The 23194-nt window shown below is 43.6% G+C and overlaps 1 protein-coding gene across 2 annotated transcripts in view; it reads right to left on the bottom strand.

The window, feature by feature from the left end:
- ADGRA1 (adhesion G protein-coupled receptor A1) overlaps positions 1 to 23194 on the bottom strand; it is a 738392-nt gene that overhangs the window by 554919 nt on the left and 160279 nt on the right. For both annotated transcript variants that reach the window (XM_066601012.1, XM_066601013.1), the window contains one exon: positions 11978 to 12191. In XM_066601012.1, coding sequence (XP_066457109.1) covers positions 11978 to 12191 — 214 coding nt within the window. The remainder of the gene's footprint in view (positions 1 to 11977; positions 12192 to 23194) is intronic.

Below are 23194 nucleotides of genomic sequence, written 5' to 3' on the forward strand. Positions count from 1 at the left end.
GTGAGAGGGTTTATTTTTTCAGTGACGAGCTGTTGTTTTTATAGGCACAATTTTAAGGTAAATTTGACTTTATTACCTTTATTGTTTTTTTTTTTTTTAGTAGATCGGCCAGGGTCCACCACTCAGGACCCCGACCAACCAACTGCGCCGACCTCTGAGTAGTGGCCGGTGCTTGTAACTGCAGGCACAGTTCTCATTGAAATCAAGCAGGTTCGGCTCCAAATACACAGAGGTCAGAGTAGAAGCCTCCGTGCCGATCTCCGTATAGTGGCCGGGGCTTGTAACTGCAGGCACGGCTTCCATTGATTTCAATGAGAGCCGTGTCTGCAGTTACAAGCCCTGGACACTACTCAGAGGTTGGCACGGAGGCTTTCACTCCGACCTCTGTGTTGTTGTGGCACTGACAGCTTGCACCTGCTCAGCTGATCAGTCGGGGTCCTGAGCGACGGACCCCAGCAGATCAACTATTGATGACCTATCCTAAGGATAGGTCATCAATAGTATTTCCCTGGAAAACCCCTTTAACCAATTTTTGACAAAAAGGGAATGACACCCTTGCCTGACCCTCCGTATATACCCATTCTCGCTCCGTGCAACTTTTTTATGAGTACTTTGCACAGTAGAAAAGAAAACTAAATTTCACAGCTGTACATTGTTGGTAGAAATCCACAAAATAGGTGAAAAATTGAACAACTTGTTAGGGAAAAAAATCACTGGAGTTTAACACAACCTTCCCCAACCTACGTTGGCTGGTAGACCACCTCAGAAGGGTGCTGCTAACATTCACCTAGCAACAGAAGCCTATACTAGTAATGCCCCGCCCACCAGAAGATTCCCATTTCTTTTGGGTAATCCCCTATGTCTATATTGGTCCATAGTGATCGTTAATTATTAGAAATGAGCGAGTATAATCGCTAAGGCACATTACTCAAGTGAGTAGTGCCTTAGCCGAGTATCTCCCCGCTCGTCTCTAAAGATTAGGGGGCCGGCGGGAGGCGGGGAGCGGTGGGGGAGAGCGGGGAGGAACGTCGGGGAGCGGTGGGGGAGAGCGGGGAGGAACGGAGGGGAGATCTCTCCCCCCCGCTCCTTGCCGCTACTCACCTGTCACCCGCGCAACCCCCCGAATCTTTACAGACGAGCGGGGAGATACTCGGCTAAGGCACTACTCGTTCGAGTAATGTGCCTTAGCGAGTATACTCACTCATCTCTATTAATTATGTATTGGTCTGACTAGTTTGTGACATCCATGAAGGGCTCCATACTTGCGCACTACACGAATGTAACAACTATAGTTACAAGAGTAGACCCCAATAAGCGACTACTGTAGTATAATGTAGACATGAGCTGCAGGCATAATGTAGCATAGAAATCTTAAGGCTGAGGATTAACCCATCTCCCACCGTGCCCCAAATCGTTGCTTTGTCTATCTCACCCTAAAAGTGCAGTCTGGCACATTTCTCTTTCACTCCCTTCATAAAGATATTCTGCACATCAGCATTTTCGGGATGTGTGCATTATATAATTCCTATTTGAGTTATCTGTGTACGGCATTACTGAGCATTACATCACCCACTCGTGGAGCAAAATCAACAATGCATCATTAGTTCCCCAACATGAATTTGAAGGGATATATTATCAATCTCTGTTTTCCTGAGAAGCAATTTCCTGTTAATCAAAAAATAAAATGAGAAAAGCTTCATTCTGTTTCTGACGCCGAGTTAGAAAATAGCACAAATCTGCTGGGAGTGTCTGCGCTATGGATTAATGAAACAAATCTCATTTTCTTTTTTTATTTTCTATTTTTCAGTTGTGGCGGGATAAGCGGCTGAGCTCATGATCATGCATAATCATTTTACATCACCGAAGGAGGGAACTAACACTCTCTGCTATAGGGTTTAATCCAGAAAATTTGTGCTTAATAGTTCATACGGCAGATACACAGATGTAGCAGAGCTGTATTAGTTATGGAAAGCCTAATTCCCCCACAAAACTCCCCTTTATCTAACACAATTCTTCACTTTATGCAGAGTGTTATGTTATTATTTGCATTCCAGTCATTGGTTCAAGCAGGTTTCCTTAGCCTAGGTCAAGGAAGCTATATGCCATAACTATTCAGGGTTTATAGGAACTGTAGAGACTTCCTGCCCTGTTCTCTTCATGGGTGGAGCCTTCTTTTCCTGGGCTCTTCATGGGTAGAGTCTCCCTGTCCTGTTCTCCTCATGGGTGGAGCCTCTATTCTTATGTGAGTGGACCCTCTCTACTCGGTTTCTGCTCTTTTATCCTCATAGGCAGAGTCTTCCTGCCCTGTTCTTTTCCTTGGTGGAGCCTCCATGCTCTGTTATCTTTATGACTGGAGTATCTTGCCATGTTTTCGTAACCCCTTTAGTGGCACGCCTAGAAAATCTCCGGGGCTTGCTGCACTGAACATGCAGTTAAACCCCGGAAGATTTTCATGGACAGCTCTAGTGCTGAAATGTGCAGAGCACTGAGCTGTTATTTGAAATCTTCCGGGCTTTTTACTGCATACTCGGCGCAGCAAGCTTCAGGGATTTCCCTGCCATAATACCAACTGCCAAAGTAGTACAGTACTTTCAAATACTTGAGAGATTAAATTGCCTTGTTGACTCATTTAAAAAACCTGCCCTGTGAGGCACGACATGGTAATAATAAACTATTTGCTCTGTTTCTGCTTTTTTATCTTCATGGGTTGAATCTTCTTGCTCTATTCTCTCTATGGATGGGGGCTTTTTTTCCTGTTCTCTTCAATGGTGGAGCCTTCCTACAAACCTTTTGTATATAGTTCCTACCTCTTTTAACACATGCTATAGGCCCTTCTTAATAGGCAAAACTACATGGCTGCTATGACACCCAAACAGCTGCCGCAGGCAAGCCATTTTGGACATTTAAATGTCATTCAGGATATTTAAATGCCACTGTCAGAATTGTGCAGCCTGCTCTATACAATCCCTGAGCAGATCTGCCATACATGTATGTCGCCAAGGGGTTAAATGAATGGCAAATACACGAATGAATGGAAAATACACAAAAATGTAAAAAATAAAAGAATACCAGCAATTCTTTCTTTAAAGAGGTTGTTCAGGCAAAATACTATTGATGACCTATCCTTCGGCTGAAGTCCACCGCCTGGTTAATCAGCTGGTCAGACACCCTGTTAGTGCCACGAATGCACAGGGGTTGGAGCGGAAGCTGCTGCTCCGACTTCTATGTAGTGCCCAGTGCTTGTAACTTCAGGTGCAGCTGCCATTGATTTCAATTAGACCACAGCCTGCAATTACAAATGCCGGTCACTACATGGATTGCAGATCCACTCTGACCCCTTCCATTTGCTGTGTGGATAGCGGGCGTCAGATCAGCTGATCGTCCTGCGTCCTGAGGAACAGGCTCCAGCCAATCAATTATTGATGACATATCCTAAAGATAGATCATCAATAGTATTTTGCCTGGAAACCCCTTTAGGCCTCCTTCATATAGGTGACACCGCATCGCTGCACCGTACGATATCGCTGCGATTTTCTAGCAGCAATACCGCGACTTTGTAGCATCTGCTACTGTCAAAGTTGCATCGCATCGCATGCAAACCGCGTTATCGTGCAATGCGATGCAACAGAGAGGAAGGCTCCATAGAGAAACATGGGCTACAAAACCTTGCGTGTCGCGGGCCTATCGCCGGACCTGCGAGGTTTGTGTGTCGTTTTGTAGCACAAAACATCTCATGTGTGAAGGAACCCATAGGAAACCATGGGCTTCTCATACATGTGATTTGTAGCATCCTAGCAATGCTACAAAATCGCGCGACTTTGTCGCCCGTGTGAAGGAGGCCTTAATCTGCTTCTTTCCTTTCATCCTATTTTGTTTCATAATGCAATTATGCAAAAATTATGCAAAAATGTTTCACAGGAGATCAGACATTTGCCCGCCTCTTCCTCACAATCATTTGCCTGCAGCAGGAGCCTCCCCCCTTCTCCCTGTCTGCTGCAGCAAATACTGTTAAGCCCTGTCTCTTGTCTAAGCCACTCCCCTCTCTCAATCACCAGCCACAAATGGAACAGATGAGCAGGAAATTATCTATTGTATTCCCTGCATGATTTCTACCAGACTGTTCCAAACATTCCCGCAGACTGAAGAATAGTTGGATAAGATTACCATTAATACCGGCATAGAAGATGACATTTTAACCCCGGAGAATCTTCTCCAAAGTCAGGGGTCGTCTTATACGCCAGGTATAAGCTGTAGAAAAAAAAACAAAAAACAATACTCACCTCCCACGGCGTTCTGCAGCGCTGCTGCAGGCGGTCGCTCCCACCTCCTCACCAACAGAGCATTGCTTTCTGGATGCAGGGCTTGAAATCCCTGCTTCCAGAAAGCTAATGCTGCAATTTGCTAACTCAGGCGGCATTAGCCAATCAAAGCCATTCAATGACATCATTAAATGGCTGTGATTGGCTAACACAGTGCCATATTTCATTGGCTGACGTCGCCTGCGTTAGCCAATCACAGCATTAGCTTTCTGGAGGCGGGGATTTCAAGCTCCGCATCCAGAAAGCAATGCACTGCCGGCAAAGAGGAGGGAGCAACAGCCAGCAGCAGAACGCAGCAGGAGGTGAGTACTGTTTTTTTTTCTACACAGTATTCCCGGTGTATAAGTCAACAGTTGGGGGTCATCTTATACGCCCAGTCGCCTTATACGCCGGAGTATACGGTATGTCCGGCTTACTTCCCGGTATATTCATTTCTAGGTTACATGTTCCTTTTAGTTCTCGCTGCAGTCTGAATGTTCTCATGTATAGTAACTCTCTGTGTATATGAGATCTATATCAGAATAACAGAGCTCTGACCCTTACAAAGATACTTTAGCAAGTTAATCAGGACAGATTGTTGGCCCGAAAAATGTTAACTTGTGTTAAATGATGGACATTCCCTTTAAGTGCATAAAATATAGCTATAAACATGTTAGAAACACTTTTATAGAGCAATATCATTTATATCTGCAGAGCAAAAAGACAAACGCTCCATAACTAACACCAAATGTAAGGAATATGGTTTTTGTTGGCATTTAGTAGTAAATGTTAAATGTTTAATGTAACCTGAAACAGCCTCTTAAGTATCCACTCTTCACTTTTTGCCAAAGCTAATGTAAGGGAACTGAGTAAGGTGTAAGAAAAGAAGATTTCATTAGCAGAAAAATGTGTTTATACAGCATTAAACAATATTTCTTCTGCCACAAAAAGCATATTTTACCATAATACAGGCAGTTAACATTTTAGGAAGGAAAGGCGCAGCAAGACCTTAAAACGGCAGATATTTACATAGAGCGCCTCAACTGCATATTAAAAAACAGAACTTTAATCTTCTTTTAAGCAGAGCGGATGGAGAAGACAAAAATACTGACTCCATGTTTCTGGCAAGAAATTCTATATGGGATAACGTGCTATTTTAGTGTAAATTACACTAAAGTATAAGAATATTAGAAAACACCAGGGACCGTATGAAAAGTCGAAGGTCCCTCTCTGAGACTGGGGAAAACCAAAAATATATCACAAAAATACAGAAGTATGTAAATGAATGGGGGTTTCCCATTGAAGACGTTTATCACCAATTCAGAGGCGGGGGCATAGTTAAAGCTCATGGACCTTGGGCTCCCCTCCTCATGTCAGCTGGCTGTGGTCCATCTACAGCTTTCCGCTGAATTTCTGGGTCTTAAGTGGCCACTGGCAGCCAAGAATGTCACTAGGGTCTTAAAGGATTATGAGCAGAAGCCTGAAAGCATATACTTTGCCACTGTAAGGGGAGTACAGATTCTTGTTTGAACATTTTTCTATTGTTCTTTGTTGTATAGTGATGTATGGCTGTGCTGTTGCTTTAAGGGGGCGGGAATAATGGGATAGGACTCTTGAGTAGGAACTTAACGGGAAGGGTGTGGCAGAAGTAGCTGAGGTGTAGTGAAAGGAAGACAACAAGAGTCTCTCCTGTGTTGTCGCAGTCTTGCGGTGAAATTACTCTAGAAGCATGGTGTTCCTCTGAAGTATAGGGATAATGCAGTGTCCAGAAAAGTCAATCATTCCCTGGTTCATTCTCAACCAACCATGATGGTCTGTGAATGAAAAGGACTTTCATTCCCAGTAACAGGGTAAGGACTATGACAAGGATTCTAGTTGTAATATCGCTAACTGGATTATCCTCTTAGAAACTGGAACTTAAAGGGATTTTGTCACCAGGTTCATGAGGTTTGACTCAGAGAGCTGAACTCTGAGTCATGGAAGCGGGCCACGCAGCCTCTCTTCATCTACATCACCTAGACTGTAAACTCTCTCCCCTTTTGTGTATAGGAAGAGAGCAGTTACCCAGCATGCTGCTGGTGGGGAGATGCTCGCCTCAATTTCACGGACCTTAGCTCTAAGTCAAACTTCATGAACCTGGTGACAGAATCCTTTTAAATTGTGTCATTATTCACACGCCTGTTAAATTTCATTTTTCTGACCATCAATGTCGACTTTGGAGGCCTATCTCAGTTTTCCATGGAGCTTCCATGCTATGGCGACCAACAGAGCTCTGCTTAAAACTGGACCCGATCCTGAACCCATTTGGCCAGTGCAAGGACATGAGTCACTGCAGACCTCTCTGCCCACTCAGTAGGATAAAAGTTTGATGATCTCTCTGAAACTCTCAGATCTACAGCCAAATCAATGTGCCACTCATTGGACCAACTCCAAATTATTTCTGGAAAACTGGTGGAAGCCCTGAGCCCAATACCCGCCTGGTCAAAATTCTGTCCATTTTATTCAATTGCTTGTTCTCACTCTCCTGTTGTTTCCTGTTACAACAGTGGGAGCTTGCAGAGTGCAACTTAAAGGTACCAGATGGTCTATGCTGCAGATGTAGTGTGCCCACCTTCAAGGATTGTGCTGCTACATCTGTATATGCAGACCAGACAAAGACAGGGGTCATAGCCACAGACAGGGGCAGAGCCTAGTGACAGGAAAGTTCATGTGCAGTCTAGAAAAGGCATCTGGGGGTGGAGCCTAACTGAGATCACATGACCACCTGAGGAAAAAGAAGCCAGGAGTTTTAGATAGAAAGGAATAACTAGCCAAGTTAACACTAGCTCACTTATATATACTGGGGGAAATTGCTACATAATGAATGAGTAAAGAAGTGAATGAAAAAAAAAATGCAGCAGTGACTCTTTAAGATACAATATGATAACTTGCAGAAAGTTATCCCAACCAAGTTAAACTTTGCTGCATCTGTACTCCAATATACAGTATATAGACATTTGGGCTATGTTAGTACCATGCAACATTTCTGTAACTACAATCCAAAAACAGAAAATGGCCCGGAACCTGTACTTTTTCCTATTGTGCTCCTCTATCGTCCCCTACTTATCCTGACTGTACTCTTAAGACAAGACAATAATGCTGGATATTTTCCATTGTGAGGTCTGACCGAACCTGGGCATTTGTTTTTCTTTTCTGCTCGTTATGCAAGCGTGTAAAACTCTAATTGATTTGCGTGACTTTATCGTAAGGATTAGAATAATGTCAAATGTTCACTGAAATATGAAGTGACATGGCATGTCTGCACATCGGAGACACAGGACAATAATGACAGAAAAGGCTGATAGCAAATAGAAACTGTAGCATGACCCGCACTCAGGAAAGATGAGGCAGAGAGACTGTACATGACTTTTTAACTTTTCTCAAAATATTATTTTTCCTGATGTTGCATTTCATAAACTTTTGCCTATATGTTAGTTTTCTGGTGTCATTTTCTTTTGGTCATGTAAGAACCTCCCGCACCCAATATCATTTAATCTTTGCCATATACGGCAAATAACAACAAATAATAGGAGTTTATAGGTTGTAAAACATAATAAAGAAAAAAAGCCTATCCACTAGGAAAGGGTTAATGCAAGCTTGACTACAAGAATTTCTGTCAGCAAGGTTACTAGGTCATGAGCAAAGATTAAATAATGAGTCACAGAGGATGGAGAAGTTCTGGATAGTGATGCTCTAAATTTGGTTTTTAATTAAAATTGGTTTCAATATTGTTAGGATCGTCAATTCACAATTCTCATATTTTATGGTATTTTATTTTCAGATTTCATGATTCAGGCTAAAACAACATCTCGTTGGGTGCAGAGTTTTTTTTTTTGCAATTTAACAAAATGAAAATAATTTTTGAGAGTTACGTGCTAAAAGTCATCATTGCCACCACAGGCTTTCAAATTTGAAAAAAGTCATAACCCTACTGTACATCTATGACACTGGAATGGAACTTAAAGGACCAATACACCTAAACACTACTGGGCTCATATAAAGGGTGATTCAAACGTTAGGTCCACCTGGAATAGATTCTGAACGTAGAGAGATGCAAGTAGGAAACTTTTTCTTTTGGAAGCTTTTGGACACTATGGAGTTGCCTGTTGGCCATGTAGGTGGCAGCCATCTTGAATTCAGACCAAGAAAGATCAATGGTAAGGAGGTCATGGAATGCATGATGTAAGCATAGAATTTCATCAGAAATTAGTAGGTAAAGTCACTTTTTCAATACCTGCAACCATTTTTAAGTTATGGCTGTTGAGAATTAATAACATTATGTTGAATTATGTGCTATGGAAAACACTAATTGCAGGTACCAGAAGATGTGATCAACAATCCAGGACAGAAATAACATCATGCTGATGGTCAGTAACAAAAGTTCATGCCATGCGACTGAGGCTTTCAATCAAAAAATCCCAAGAAGACAGCCAGTGAGTGCATGAACAATACCTGGGCAATTGGAAATGGCTTGCACACTACCCGAGCCACTGTTTCATTTTCCTCTTTGCAACAAGATCTCAGTCCATGAACGAGGATATGAGCAGTGAAAACTTATTAAAAGTCTGGTTTCCTCAGTGTGGCCCTGTGCCCTGCTAGCTAAATATTTGTAACCTTAACGGTATGCACATCTACAGTCCTAAAGTCTTTTCTAAGGCTGGCCTCACTTACAGTTCGCTGTGCTGGTGTTTTTACCTCTACCAACCCCATCCAATCCATAGTATTGCCTGGGGAGTTGTGATCATTACTCTTCACTCCTCTCTCCATTCTCTTGCCAATGCCAGTCGGTTCTCCTGTCCTTCAGGCAACAGCGATATTTGATCTTGAGAACCATGAAAAATGTATGCATATACTGTAAAATTGTATAGCTTTTCATTACGCAAAAAATACATTTTTTTTGCTAAAACTGGAATACCCTTAACCAAGGGATCATGAAAAGGAGATGAGGATAAGCAATTACCAAGTCCTCATGTTCCTGGTGGATAGGGTTGTAGTAATGTTAATCAGAACTAGAAGGGCACTTTATTTTAAGACACCATTTGCTATTGGGGTCCTTCACCTCCTAGATTATATCTACATATAAACTACTTAAAAGTGAACTTACACTTTTGTATATGGACACTTTTACAGTATATATCATGTGCCTTGTACAGTCCTCACCCGTTATGTTTCTAAGGTTGGGCTGGAGAGAGTAAAATGTTTTAGTAACACAATCCCGCTTGCAGGAAAAGAAACAAAACCTGAAATAACTAAATCTTTCCAGAACCTTCCGACAGGATTTATGTGACTTTACAGAACTTTATCTTCATTGTTTTTCTATATAAACTAAAAACAATGGGATAAAAATGTACGGAAAGAGCGGAAGTTCAATGTATCAACGGCACAAACACATTCTTAAACATTTTGGGAGACATCTATTTTCGGACTACATAGTGTTCTTTACTTTTTGACACACCGTTACAAGAAGCAATGAACTAATATTAACCCTATCATGACTGTCGTTGTCCTGTTTATATCGAGATCAGTGGTTTGACGCTGTTCAATGGCCCTTAGAGGGGCAGCTCATGAAGCTGGGCCACTGCTGGTAGAACTATGTTGGTTTATGTGGTTTTCGGCCATGGGGCGAGCACAACATAGTGTTCAGATGGAGCATAGCAGGACTTAGTTATTAAAACCGGTGCAAAAATAAAACGTGGACTTGTGTCCATTGTCAATGCTGTCATTGTAATGTGTAACCTGCATTGGAAATATAATTGTTGCAATGACTGGTTGTTAAGTGTTTTTTTTAATGTTTTTTATTATTTCTGTATCTTACAGAGTTTTGGGTGCCAATTCCAAATTTGTGATCAGATTTTGACTGTCAGGAACAGAGGTACTTAAAAACAGTAAATCCTGAATAGGGTAACATACAGTTATAAGCAAGGTGGCACATGCATAATAACAAAGAACTTCCATAAGTGGTCTGTAGGGATTGAATTATATTTTATGCAGTAGTGTCATGTATAATAATTGTGCCGTGTGAATAGTGAGAAGAATGTGTGAAAAAAAGCATTGCAGTGAAAATTTACTAACAGAGTCTCAGATGCTCAGCATGCAGCTTTGTCATAATTAACCTTTGTAATGTTTTACTAAGAGAAAAGCATCACACATGCTGTAGATTTCTATTTATTTACATTGTGGGTGATGCCAAACCATATAATCTCTTGCATTAGAACAATAAAACAGAAGAGTTTGAAAACATCACTTGAGTGTTTCTCATTGTATTCTTCTCTGATGCCTCGAATAATAATTAGGCATACCTGATGTATAAGGCTATAATAACCCTTTAGTATCACCTAAATTAAGTGATTACTTTTGGCATGCAAATATGGAAAGTTAGATGCAATGTTTGCAGAAGTCCCTTATTTCTTTCATCTATGCAGTGTTCCCCCTTGGAATATTCCAGCAGTAATCAGCCAGCATCGCAGACATCTACTTTCTTTCATACCCTTTTTCAATTGCATGTATGTCCTGGTGAAATCTGATAAGTCACTGCATCTCTCCTGTTAGACAGCTTTGATTATTGGGGCCCAAAGTTTTAATGGTTGATAAACTGTAACAAAATGGTCCAATATTGAATATTCCTTGCCTGACAGACACTTTTGGTTGCCGTATCTGAATTCAGCACCCTGAACATAGGTAAGAACACTGATTTTTACACAGGAAAATATACTCAAGTATATTGGATTTTGTAACTTTTTCAGCATATGCAATATTTTTGGTTGCTTGGGTTTTATGGTCTGATTTGAATGGGAATTGTCATTTTTGGTTCCTTTAAGAACCCTCGACTGTTGGGTGAAACAGGTTGGAAATGGTTTTTTTGCTGGGTTATTTTTGAACACTGTGTGTGTTTTAATTCTTCTCCAGAAATTTTAAGTTTGCGTTTACTGTGGCGCCCTGATTTAAAGGGGTGCAGAGTTATTTACTCAGTTACTGATAATGTCACACAGGTATAATAGAGGAGATCATAGCTCATTCTCCTGACTGTATACTTAGAGTCTGTAGCTTATTTAAGTGAATATAGACGGTAATGCTAAACTGCAACCATGTAGGCAAAAAATATACAGCTTCAACTAATTCTGTGCTGATGCATCATGGGATAGATATGAAAGTGAAAGCAAAAAACTTCACTATCTAGATGGTGTCTTATAAGCATCAAATAGGGGTCTGCACTGCACGGACGTGACTGGAATACACAGGGGAGACCTCCAGAATGTGACAGACAATCAGATGAAGGGGGCAGGCATGGAAGATTATGTTACCCCTCACCATTTTGAATGCTGACATCAACCCCTTCTGTCCTGGGTGGCAAAACCCATCATCGTAAGGAATGACCCATTGTTATTTTGTTACAGTATTTGGCTCCTCTGTCTTCTAAGTATGCCACTGTTCATAAGTCCATTTAATAAACTGAATTAGTATCCCACTGACCCCAAAATAACCCCATGGGTGCATCTAAGCTTTGAAGCCTGACACAAACCTGAAAGAAACGCAAGAATCATTAACTTATCAACTCCATTACATCTCATTAGTACCCATCTTAAAACAAGAGGAATACATCATAGAGACTAGACATGCATAGAAGAAAAGTTCCTTCTTACCGTGTTATCAAGCAGCAGTCATGTATTACACTTTCTTCCACAAAGATCCCATGCTCTTCATTGCTTTCCACCCGCTGTCCATCATGTAGCCAATAGATGTCACTGATGCCTGGCATATAGGTGGCAGTACAATGAAATGGGAGGCGATCGCCATGAAAAACAATCTGCTTCTGTGATGGGATTATCTGGAACATAGGTAATTCCAGGGGTTTATCTGTATTTGGGAAGGAAAAGATAATATTCTTCAAGCTGTATTTGTAGCATTTTATGATGTGCTATTGGCTATAAATCTCTATAGATACATTGAATGGCCACTTTATTAGAGACACTGAGCCTTTTCCGATTAGAACTTTTTTAACCCCTTAAGGACCAGGCTGTTTTGTACCTTAAGGACCAGATACTTTTTAGGGATTTTACCCATGTGGTGGTTTTACTGCCCTATTTTGTTTCCTTTAGCTCCCAAAATTATTTTAACTGCATTGTTTTCCCGTGACATATAGGGTAATTTTTTAAATATCTTTTTCACTTATTTTTTTCCGTTTTTTAGGTTTATTGGGGGTAAAATGCTAAAAAAAAAATGATTTTTTTTATTTAGTGTAGTTCTGCTAAAATAAAGTATGGGAACGGGTTTCTCTATTTCTTTCGGACGTTTTGATATATAGTATGTATGGTTTTGGTTTACAGGGCGCATACGGCGACGGTTTTGGTTGGCATCTGCTTTGTGTTATTCTCTTTCTTATGTATGTATTGTTGTTGTATTCTGTAATTTGTATTTACTTGTGTATGCAATCATGTTTTTCTACTATCTATATCCCCCATGACGTCATATAAAACCTCTGGGGGCCTTTTTTTTTTATTTGACACTTTCCCACTGTAGCTAAGGCATCCATAGGAGCCCCAGTTACAGGGAAAAACAACACCTCTAGTGACATTAGTCACTGGCAGAGCAGATTAGGGTCTAGTATGACCTTCCAGCTGTGCTGTAGCAGGGAACCCCGGTGGTCACATGACCCCCTGACTCCCGCAGTGGAAGACACCCTTCCACTTTTACTTTCTAGTACACAGTGCTCAATGAGCGCTGTGTACTCAAGGTAGGGGAAGGCAGGAAGGGTTAAAAACCCCTCCTGCCTTCTCCTCCGGGTTATCAGCTGTCACTAACAGCTGATAACCTGTCCTGCCTCTAATTGATTGCAGAGAGAGGAGGCTTAAAGTGTCGCTGTAAATTTAATATCAGTGGTGCTTTAAGCTTAGGACCAGCCGCCGTATATTTACTTCTCTGGTCCTTAATAGGTTAAAATAAAAATTAGCATCCTGACCCCAGAGTGCAACCTAAAGTCATGTGAGCAAGTTTTCTATAGACCAGTCTCAGTGTGAATCCACGCTAAATGGGAAAATTCAGTAATTTCCAATGTAGTCTGGTCATCTCATATCCTGCCAACCTTATGGGGTTACTCATGCAACACTATGTAGAGTATACCGAGAATGGTGTGATCGAGAAAATAGCAAAAGAATATCCTATGGATGTAAACTACTAATTAATAAAAATTTGTTAAAAGAGGATGTTAAGAATTTTTCTGATGAACAGGTGATGCACAGTCAAGCAAATTGCAACCAACTACAATGCTGGTGCTCCAACTAACATGTCTGGTGGATGGGCTATAACAGCAGACGACCAGTTCTAGCGCCATTGTTGTCTAAGAGAAACAGAAAGGCGAGACGTCAGTGGGTAAAAGAGTGCGAAAATTGTATCACTGAACAGCAGAAAAGCATCACTTAGTCAGATAAATCCAGATTTCTGTTGCACCGTGCTGATGGGAGATCAGACTTTGATGTAAGCAGCATGAATCGATGACCCCTTCCTGTCAGGTGTCAGCAGATCAGCCTGGCAGAGATTGAGTAACGGTGCACAGAATGTTTTCCTGCAAATAAGGAAGATGAAACAATAGATCTGCAGCGCCACCTATTGGAAGACAGCATTCCTTCAAATCAATGTTAGACTCTTTATACAAGCCTTGTAACAATGACCAGGAATTGAAAGCAAAGCCAGAATCCATACACAGACTGCTGTTTCAGAGTGTTTGCCCCTCATCAGTGTACAGTAGGTTTCTGGCTTTGCTAACAAGATGCCTAGGATGTGGGTCAGAAACGCTATCTTTTCTCCTTAGGGAGACAGATGACAGATGCATTAGCTGCAGTGCTGCTGTTGAGACATAACTAATTCATGGCTGTCTTCCTGTATGATAATAATAAGTCCAAGTTTCCCACTGTTTATAATGCAGCTTATTATACTGTACATGAATTTTACAACTATTCATGGCAAAATGACCACTAGGTGGCACTGATACATAACCTGAAACTATACCACCTTTAGTAATATACTAAAAAAGTGACTCTATTGGGAATGTAAATGAACCCTACATGTAAACATGTATACACCTTTTGCATTTTGTATCATTTTTTTTCATTAACACTAACGCAAATAGACATATTTTTAATATAAACTGGTATTTCATTTTGTGGGAAATACATATCAGGTCTCGCAGCTTGTTTCACCTCGTGAACTTTCTAAGAATGCTCCATTTTGTTATTTAACTAAACTTACATAAATTTTAGAAAACCATTTTCCAGAGGAGACCATTAATTCCCCGGAGGATGATGTCATAAACAGATTATGAGAACCGTACATAGAACTTTCCAGAACATCTGCTTTTAATTCTGTTGTTTTATATGTGATTTGTGACATTAATCCACAGCCATCCTCTGGTGATAATCCCGAACTCCCAGGGATAACCGCATGCTGTTCAGAGGCGAAAATTCCTGTCCCCCGGTTGGAGGGCAGAACTGCTCATGACCGTAGAAGTTTGTGGTTTCAGTATGAGCCCCTTAATGTTATTTATACTGATGTTGATGAGGTTTGGCGCTCGTGATAAAATGTAACAGACTAGTTATGACTTGTGTAAACACAACGCCATAATATACAATGATGTCCGACTAGGACCTCGGGGCTACCGGCGGGCCTCCAATCTGATGTACCATCGGGCTTTGTCCTGTTTTATCATCTTTTTGTTGTTTTTGCTTTCTTTATGTTTTGCATTATGTATAGAAAGTAGAGTTCTAAAATATTCTTTTTTTTATCTTCTGACTTTGTATAAATGAAAATCAGTCGGCGGCTAAATGTGTTTACTCCACACAGCAGACACCCATGAGATGAACTGCTGTCCTTTTATCTTCCCCGTAGCCTCAGTCAAAATTCTATTACAAGTACAAGCGACAAGTCTTAACCCCTTAAGGATGCAGACTGTTTTCTCTTTCCATGTTCAGTTTTTCATCCCCACTTTAAAAAAAACTAATTATTTATCCTTCGATGTCGCTGTATGAGGGCTTGTTTTTTGCAGGACGAGTTGTATTTATCAATGGATCTATTTATGGTACCATATAATGTACTGAAAAACTTTAAAAAATTCAAAAATTCTAAGTGGAGTGAAAAGGGGGAAAAAAAATCTGTCTTGTTTGTACGGTCTTATTTGCAGCTAAATGACAAGATAACTTTATTCTATGGGTTAGTATGATTACTATTAGAGATGAGCGAGTATACTCGCTAAGGCACATTGCTTGAGTGAGTAGTGCCTTAGCCGAGTATCTCCCTGCTCGTCTCTAAAGATTCGGGGGTCGGGGAGCGGCGGGGGAGAGCGGGGAGGAATGGAGGGGAGATCTCTCTCTCCCTCTCCCTCTCTCCCCCCCGCTCCCCGCCGCAACTCACCTGTCACCCGCGCCGGCCCCCGAATCTTTAGAGACGAGTGGGGAGATACTCGGCTAAGGCACTACTCGCTCGAGTAATGTGCCTTAGCGAGTATACTCGCTCATCTCTAATTACTATGATACCAAATTTATATTGTGGTTTTTTTTCTGTACTAATTTAAAAAAAATAAAATATCTTTTATTATCTTTCATTTTTTTAATAATTAATAAAACTTTTAAAATCTAATTCTTACATTTTTTTACACCTCGATCGGACAGGCAATCTATCAAGCCACATCACAGGCATGGCTTAATAGGCAATTTGCAATGGGAGCCCTGGGGGCTTTCAGAAGGTCCCTGGCTGCCATGCCAACCAAATAGCACCCTGCAATCTCATTCAGGACCCCCGAACACCAATCAGGGTATTTAAATGCTGCTGTTGGAATTGACCGCAGCATTTAGAGGGTGAACAGCTGCGATCGGCCATAGAAAGTTTTGTTACTTGCTAAAAAGTTAGGCAGTCACCCGTGTGACTGAGCCCTCACTGCAGGAGGAAGACGGCCGTACCTCAAGACGCACGTTTCTCTGCAGCGCTGAAGAAAGAACACATGACCGGCAATGAAGCCGGTCACATGTTCTTTCCCCAGCACTGCAGAGAGACGTCCGTCTTCAGGTACGGCCGTCTCCTTCCTGCAGTAACAGGGGCGCCGATGCGCCCGTGTGACTGAGCTCTCAGGCTTGCCTAGTCCCTGAAGTCTGGTCATGTGCATTTTTTAAATCAAGGACCGCCCTCAACTTACAGTTCTCCAGGCGTACTTAGTACCACAGAGGGAAGGAAAGGTTTCTCGAAGTCAGAAGGAGATTATTAATACGAAGAGTTAAATAAGGGCTCCTACCCACTTGCTTTATTTTTAATGCTGCGATATCGCTGAGTTTTTTTTAAACCGCTGGAAGCTTTCTAATGTTAAAAACGCATTAGTTTGTGCTCTGCGATTTTTGTGCGCTGCGTTTTTAACATTGAAAGTCCCATTGACAATCGCGTTAAAAAAAACGTGGGTAGGAGCCCTTAACCGTGCCTCTCTCCACGATGCAATTCAGGGGAAGCCAATGGATTCCCATGGCAGCCGGAGACCTAATTTAGGCCTCTGGATCAGCCAGGTTTGCCAGGCTATCAGATCCTACCTTCAACAGGGTCTTATTGCTGAAAATACTGTACTAAAAGGTTCAATAAAGTTTATTTAAAAAAAAAAGCCCCCAAAAAACACATTTTCCCTACAAACCCCCTTTATCATAAAAAAACTATTAAACACATAACATAACGCTGTGTTCATAATGACCCATGCTATAAAATTATTATCACCAAAATCCCACACGATAAGCAGCTTTAAAAAGGATTTAAAAAACAACGCCAAAGAATTGATCTTTTTCATTCATTTCCCTAAAAAAATGCACTAAAAAGTGATCAAAAACTGTCATGCATCCTAAAATAGTACAAAGGGAAACTACAGCTCGGCTTGCAAAAAACAAGCCTCCCACAGCTCATTTGGTGAAAAGAATACACATTTTATGGGCCGTGGAAGGTGCAAAGCAAATTCTATTTATTCTTTAAAAGGACTAGAGATGAGCGAGGCCCCAAATGCTCGGGTCCGCGTTATTCGAGTCCAGCTTTTCGTAAAATTCAAGAGCTCTACTCGAATAACGAACCCCATGGACTACAATGGGAGACTCCAGCATTTTTATATGTGGGACGCCGAATGCCAAGCTTTTTTTTTTTTTTTTTCTCGGTTCGTGTTCTCTCTCTCCCCCTTCCTGCCAGAAAAAAAATTGCCAATGACACACGCTGCGTCACGATGGGGAGGGGTCAAAACAGTCACGTCACAGCGGGGAGGAGCCAAAAGCTGGGTCGGGGTCGAACACAGCGTGTACGCTAATACTCGAACGAGCATCAAGCTCGGCAGAGTATGTTCGCTCAACTCTAAAAAGGACCTTTATTGTTCCAAAGTAATAAAGAATATCTATAAATTTGGGATTTCCATAAAAAAGTGCCCAAATTGTTTTTTATCTATCTCTCTTGCAAAAAAGAGCAGCAAAAGTTGCAGTTACCAAAATGGTACCAATGGAAACTACAACTCATCCCGCAAAAATCAGAACCTGACGTAACTCCATTGGCAGAAAATTAAATAAGTTACGAATTTTGGAATGCGGTGATACAAATACTATTGGTTTTTTTAAGCATTTTTATTGTAGAAAAGTAACAACACATTAAAAAAGGGGGCAAATGTATTACTGCCATAGTCATATGGACCCACAGAATAAAAGCAACATTTCATTTATACCGTACAATGAAACCTGTAAAAGAGGACCTAAAAAAATGCTGGAATTTCAGGGGGCTTTCTTCATCCTCTCCGAAAAAAAAAAAAAAAAGTTAAACACACCATATGTGCCCCGAAGTGGTAGCATTAGAAGATAGAAGATACAAAAAATTGCCTGGTCATTAGGGTGCAAAATAGACCGATCCCTATGGGGTTAAAATAGGAAAAGCAATAACCACCGAAAGGCAAAATGGAAAAAAAAATTGTGTTCACTTTAACCCCTTTTAAATTTTAAATGCACTTTATTTGTAAAAAGTAGAAAAAAAAATATTTAAAGTGGCCCCAAGGTTTTAAAACAAAATTCTGTCCCAGCAGCAGAGGTGTGGATGGTGTATACAGCCTGTAGCTAATCTCTGCCATCCCTCCGCTCCACTGGTTTCGGGTCCCGTTTTCAGGCATCCAGGATGGCAACTCTAATCTTTAGGCTACCCAATCCCCACTGTGCGTTGATAGTACCTGTACCTGCTCTCGGATTGGCCAGAGCTGCCCAAATGATCAGCGTTAACCAATCAGACAGCAGGTACAGTGTACATTAGTTAGTTATGGCATTGCTACAGCCATCTTGGACAGCCGGAAATGGTGCCCTTGGATTGGATGAGCAGCAGAGAAGAGCAACTGTAGATAATACCCCCCCCCCCCCCCCCCCCCCCACACACACACACTTTGGGTCTTTGGATAGAATTTTCTCCAATTGTGTCACATCCATTTGCCCATATGTGGTGTGTAAATTGGCTGCCACCATGACAACACTTTCACGGGGAGTGTAACTTGGTAACTTGAAGCTTCAGGGTGTCAATGCAAAAGTTGTAACAGTCCCCACCTACCACATGTTATTTATAATGCCGTTATCTTCTTAACAGAGATGTCCAGTTGTAAACTACCGATTACCTATCCTAAAGATAAGCCAACAGTAGGAGCTTGTCAGGTGTCTGTTGCTTGAGCTCAATGATGATCAGCTGTTTGCAAGGCCAGTGTGCTTGTGCAATGAGCTGATTTCTAAAAGAAGCAGATAGCTCTGTTCCTACAGTAGTGGCCAGGCTTGGTCTTGCAGGCAAAATGTTCATTCTTTTCAATTGGAAATTGGTTTGCAATACCAAGTCTGGCGACCACAGTAACAACGGAGCTCTCTGCTTTCTGCAGAATTTAGTTCAGTACACAAGTGTACTGACTAGAAATGAGCGAGCACCAAAATGCTCGGGTGCTCGTTACTCGAGACGAACTTTTCACGATGCTCGAGGGTTCGTTTCGAATAACAAACCCCATTGAAGTCAATGGGCGACCCGAGCATTTTTGTATATCGCCGATGCTCGCTAAGGTTTTCGTTTGTGAAAATCTGGGCAATTCAAGAAAGTGATGGGAACGACACAGCAACAGATAGGGCAGGCGAGGGGCTACATGTTGGGCTGCATCTCAAGTTCCCAGGTCCCACTATGAAGCCACAATAGCGGCAAGAGTGCCCCCCCCCCTCCCAACAACTTTTACTTCTGAAAAGCCCTCATTAGCAATGCATACCTTAGCTAAGCACCACACTACCTCCAACAAAGCACAATCACTGCCTGCATGACACTCCGCTGCCACTTCTCCTGGGTTACATGCTGCCCAACCCCCCCCCCCTCCACGACCCAGTGTCCACAGCGCACACCAAACTGTCCCTGCCCAGCCTTCAACTGCCCTCATGCCATGCCACACTCATGTCTATTTATAAGTGCATCTGCCATGAGGAGGAACCGCAGGAACACACTGCAGAGGGTTGGCATGGCTAGGCAGCGACCCTCTTTAAAAGGGGCGGGGCGATAGTCCACAATGCTGTACAGAAGCAATGAGAAATCCAATCCTGCGCCACCTCCATCTGGAGCTGCACACGTGGGCATAGCAATGGGGAACCTATGTGCCACACACTATTCATTCTGTTAAGGTGTCTGCATGCCCCAGTCAGACCGCGTTTTTTTATAAATAGTCACAGGCAGGTACAACTCCGCAATGGAAATTCCGTGTGCACCCACAGCATGGGTGGCTCCCTGGAACCCACCGGCTGTACATAAATGTATCCCATTGCAGTGCCCATCACAGCTGAGGTAACGTCCGATTAAATGCAGGTGGGCTTCGGCCCACACTGCATGCCCCAACCTGACCGGGCTTCTTAATTCATAGACACAGGCAGGTACAACTCCCTATTGTGAAGTCCCTGTGGACCGACAGCATGGGTGGGTGCCAGGAAGCCACCGGCGGCACATAAATATATCCCATTGCATTGCCCATCACAGCTGAGGTAATGTCATGTTTAATGCAGGTGGGCTTCGGCCCACACTGCATGCCCCAGTCAGACTGGGGTTCTTTAGAAGTGGACACATGCAGTTACAACTCCCTGTGGATCCACAGCATGGGTGGGTGCCAGGAAGCCACCGGCGGTACATAAATATATCCCATTGCAGTGCCCAACACAGCTGATGTAACGTCAGCTGTAATGCAGGTGGGCTAAACATTAATTTGATTACACTGTAGGCGAGGGCCCCCAAAAATTGGTGTACCAACAGTACTAATGTACCTGAAAAAAATTGCCCATGCCCAACCAAGAGGGCAGGTGAAACCCATTAATCGCTTTGGTTAATGTGGCTTAATTGGTAACTAGGCCTGGAGGCAGCCCAGTTAAAATAAAAATTGGTTCAGGTGAAAGTTTCAACGCTTTAATGAGCATTGAAACGTCTAAAAATTATTTAGATTAATTATTTGACTGAGCCTTGTGGGCCTAAGAAAAATTGCCCGTTCGGCGTGATTATGTGAGGTTTCAGGAGGAGGAGCAGGAGGAGGAGGAGGAATATTATACACAGATTGATGAAGCAAAAAGGTCCCCGTTTTTGATGGTGATAGTGAACGATGCTTCCATCCGCGGGTGCAGCCTACGTATTGCTTAGGTATCGCTGCTGTCCGCTGGTGGAGAAGAGAAGTCTGGGGAAATCCAGGCTTTGTTCATCTTGATGAATGTAAGCCTGTCGGCACTGTCGGTTGACAGGCGGGTACGCTTATCTGTGATGATTCCTCCAGCCGCACTAAACACCCTCTCTGACAAGACGCTAGCCGCAGGACAAGCAAGCACCTCCAGGGCATACAGCGCGAGTTCAGGCCACGTGTCCAGCTTCGACACCCAGTAGTTGTAGGGGGCAGAGGCATCACGGAGGACGGTCGTGCGATCGGCTACGTACTCCCTCACCATCCTTTTACAGTGCTCCCGCCAACTCAGCCTTGACTGGGGAGCGGTGACACAGTCTTGCTGGGGAGCCATAAAGCTGTCAAGGGCCTTAGAGAGTGTTGCCCTGCCTGTGCTGTACATGCTGCCTGATCTCTGCGCCTCCCCTGCTACCTGGCCCTCGGAACTGCGCCTTCGGCCACTAGCACTGTCGGATGGGAATTTTACCATCAGTTTGTCCGCAAGGGTCCTGTGGTATAGCATCACTCTCGAACCCCTTTCCTCTTCGGGTATGAGAGTGGAAAGGTTCTCCTTATACCGTGGGTCAAGCAGTGTGTACACCCAGTAATCCGTAGTGGCCAGAATGCGTGTAACACGAGGGTCACGAGAAAGGCATCCTAACATGAAGTCAGCCATGTGTGCCAGGGTACCTGTACGCAACACATGGCTGTCCGCACTAGGAAGATCACTTTCAGGATCCTCCTCCTCCTCCTCCTCCTCAGGCCATACACGCTGAAAGGATGACAGGCAAGCAGCATGTGTACCCTCAGCAGTGGGCCAAGCTGTCTCTTCCCCCTCCTCCTCATCTTCCTCCTCCTCCTCATCCTCACCGCGCTGAGATATAGACAGGAGGGTGCTCTGACTATCCAGCGACATACTGTCTTCCCCCGGCTCTGTTTCCGAGTGCAAAGCGTCTGCCTTTATGCTTTGCAGGGAAATTCTCAAGAGGCATAGCAGAGGAATGGTGACGCTAATGATTGCAGCATCCCCGCTCACCATCTGGGTAGACTCCTCAAAGTTTCCAAGGACCTGGCAGATGTCTGCCAACCAGGCCCACTCTTCTGAAAAGAATTGAGGAGGCTGACTCCCACTGCGCCGCCCATGTTGGAGTTGGTATTCCACTATAGCTCTACGCTGCTCATAGAGCCTGGCCAACATGTGGAGCGTAGAGTTCCACCGTGTGGGCACGTCGCACAGCAGTCGGTGCACTGGCAGATTAAACCGATGTTGCAGGGTGCGCAGGGTGGCAGCGTCCGTGTGGGACTTGCGGTAATGTGCGCAGAGCCGGCGCACCTTTCCAAGCAGGTCTGACAAGCGTGGGTAGCTTTTCAGAAAGCGCTGAACCACCAAATTAAAGACGTGGGCCAGGCATGGCACGTGCGTGAGGCTGCCGAGCTGCAGAGCCGCCACGAGGTTACGGCTGTTGTCACACACGACCATGCCCGGTTGGAGGCTCAGCGGCGCAAGCCAGCGGTCGGTCTGCTCTGTCAGACCCTGCAGCAGTTTGTAGGCCGTGTGCCTCTTATCTCCTAAGCTGAGTAGTTTCAGCACGGCCTGCTGACGCTTGCCCACCGCTGTGCTGCCACGCCGCGCGACACCGACTGCTGGCGACGTGCTGCTGCTGCTGACACATCTTGATTGCGAGACAGAGGTTGCGTTGGAGGAGGAGGGTGCTTTAGTGGAGGAAGCATACACCGCCGCAGATACCAGCACCGAGCTGTGGCCAGCAATTCTGGGGGTGGGTAGGACGTGAGCGGTCCCAGGCTCTGACTCGGTTCCAGCCTCCACTAAATTCACCCAATGTGCCGTCAGGGAGATATAGTGGCCCTGCCCGCCTGTGCTTGTCCACGTGTCCGTTGTTAAGTGGACCTTGGCAGTAACCGTGTTGGTGAGGGCGCGTACAATGTTGCGGGAGACGTGGTCGTGCAGGGCTGGGACGGCACATCGGGAAAAGTAGTGGCGACTGGGAACTGAGTAGCGTGGGGCAGCCGCCATCATACTTTTGAAGGACTCCGTTTCCACAACCCTATACCGCAGCATCTCCAGGCTGATAAATTTGGCTATGTGCACGTTTAACGCTTGAGCGTGCAGGTGCGTGGCGGCGTACTTGCGCTTGCGCTCAAACACTTGCGCTAGCGACGG

This window comes from Eleutherodactylus coqui, chromosome 4, assembly GCF_035609145.1.
Source record: "Eleutherodactylus coqui strain aEleCoq1 chromosome 4, aEleCoq1.hap1, whole genome shotgun sequence".
In the NCBI taxonomy this organism is placed as follows: domain Eukaryota; kingdom Metazoa; phylum Chordata; class Amphibia; order Anura; family Eleutherodactylidae; genus Eleutherodactylus; species Eleutherodactylus coqui.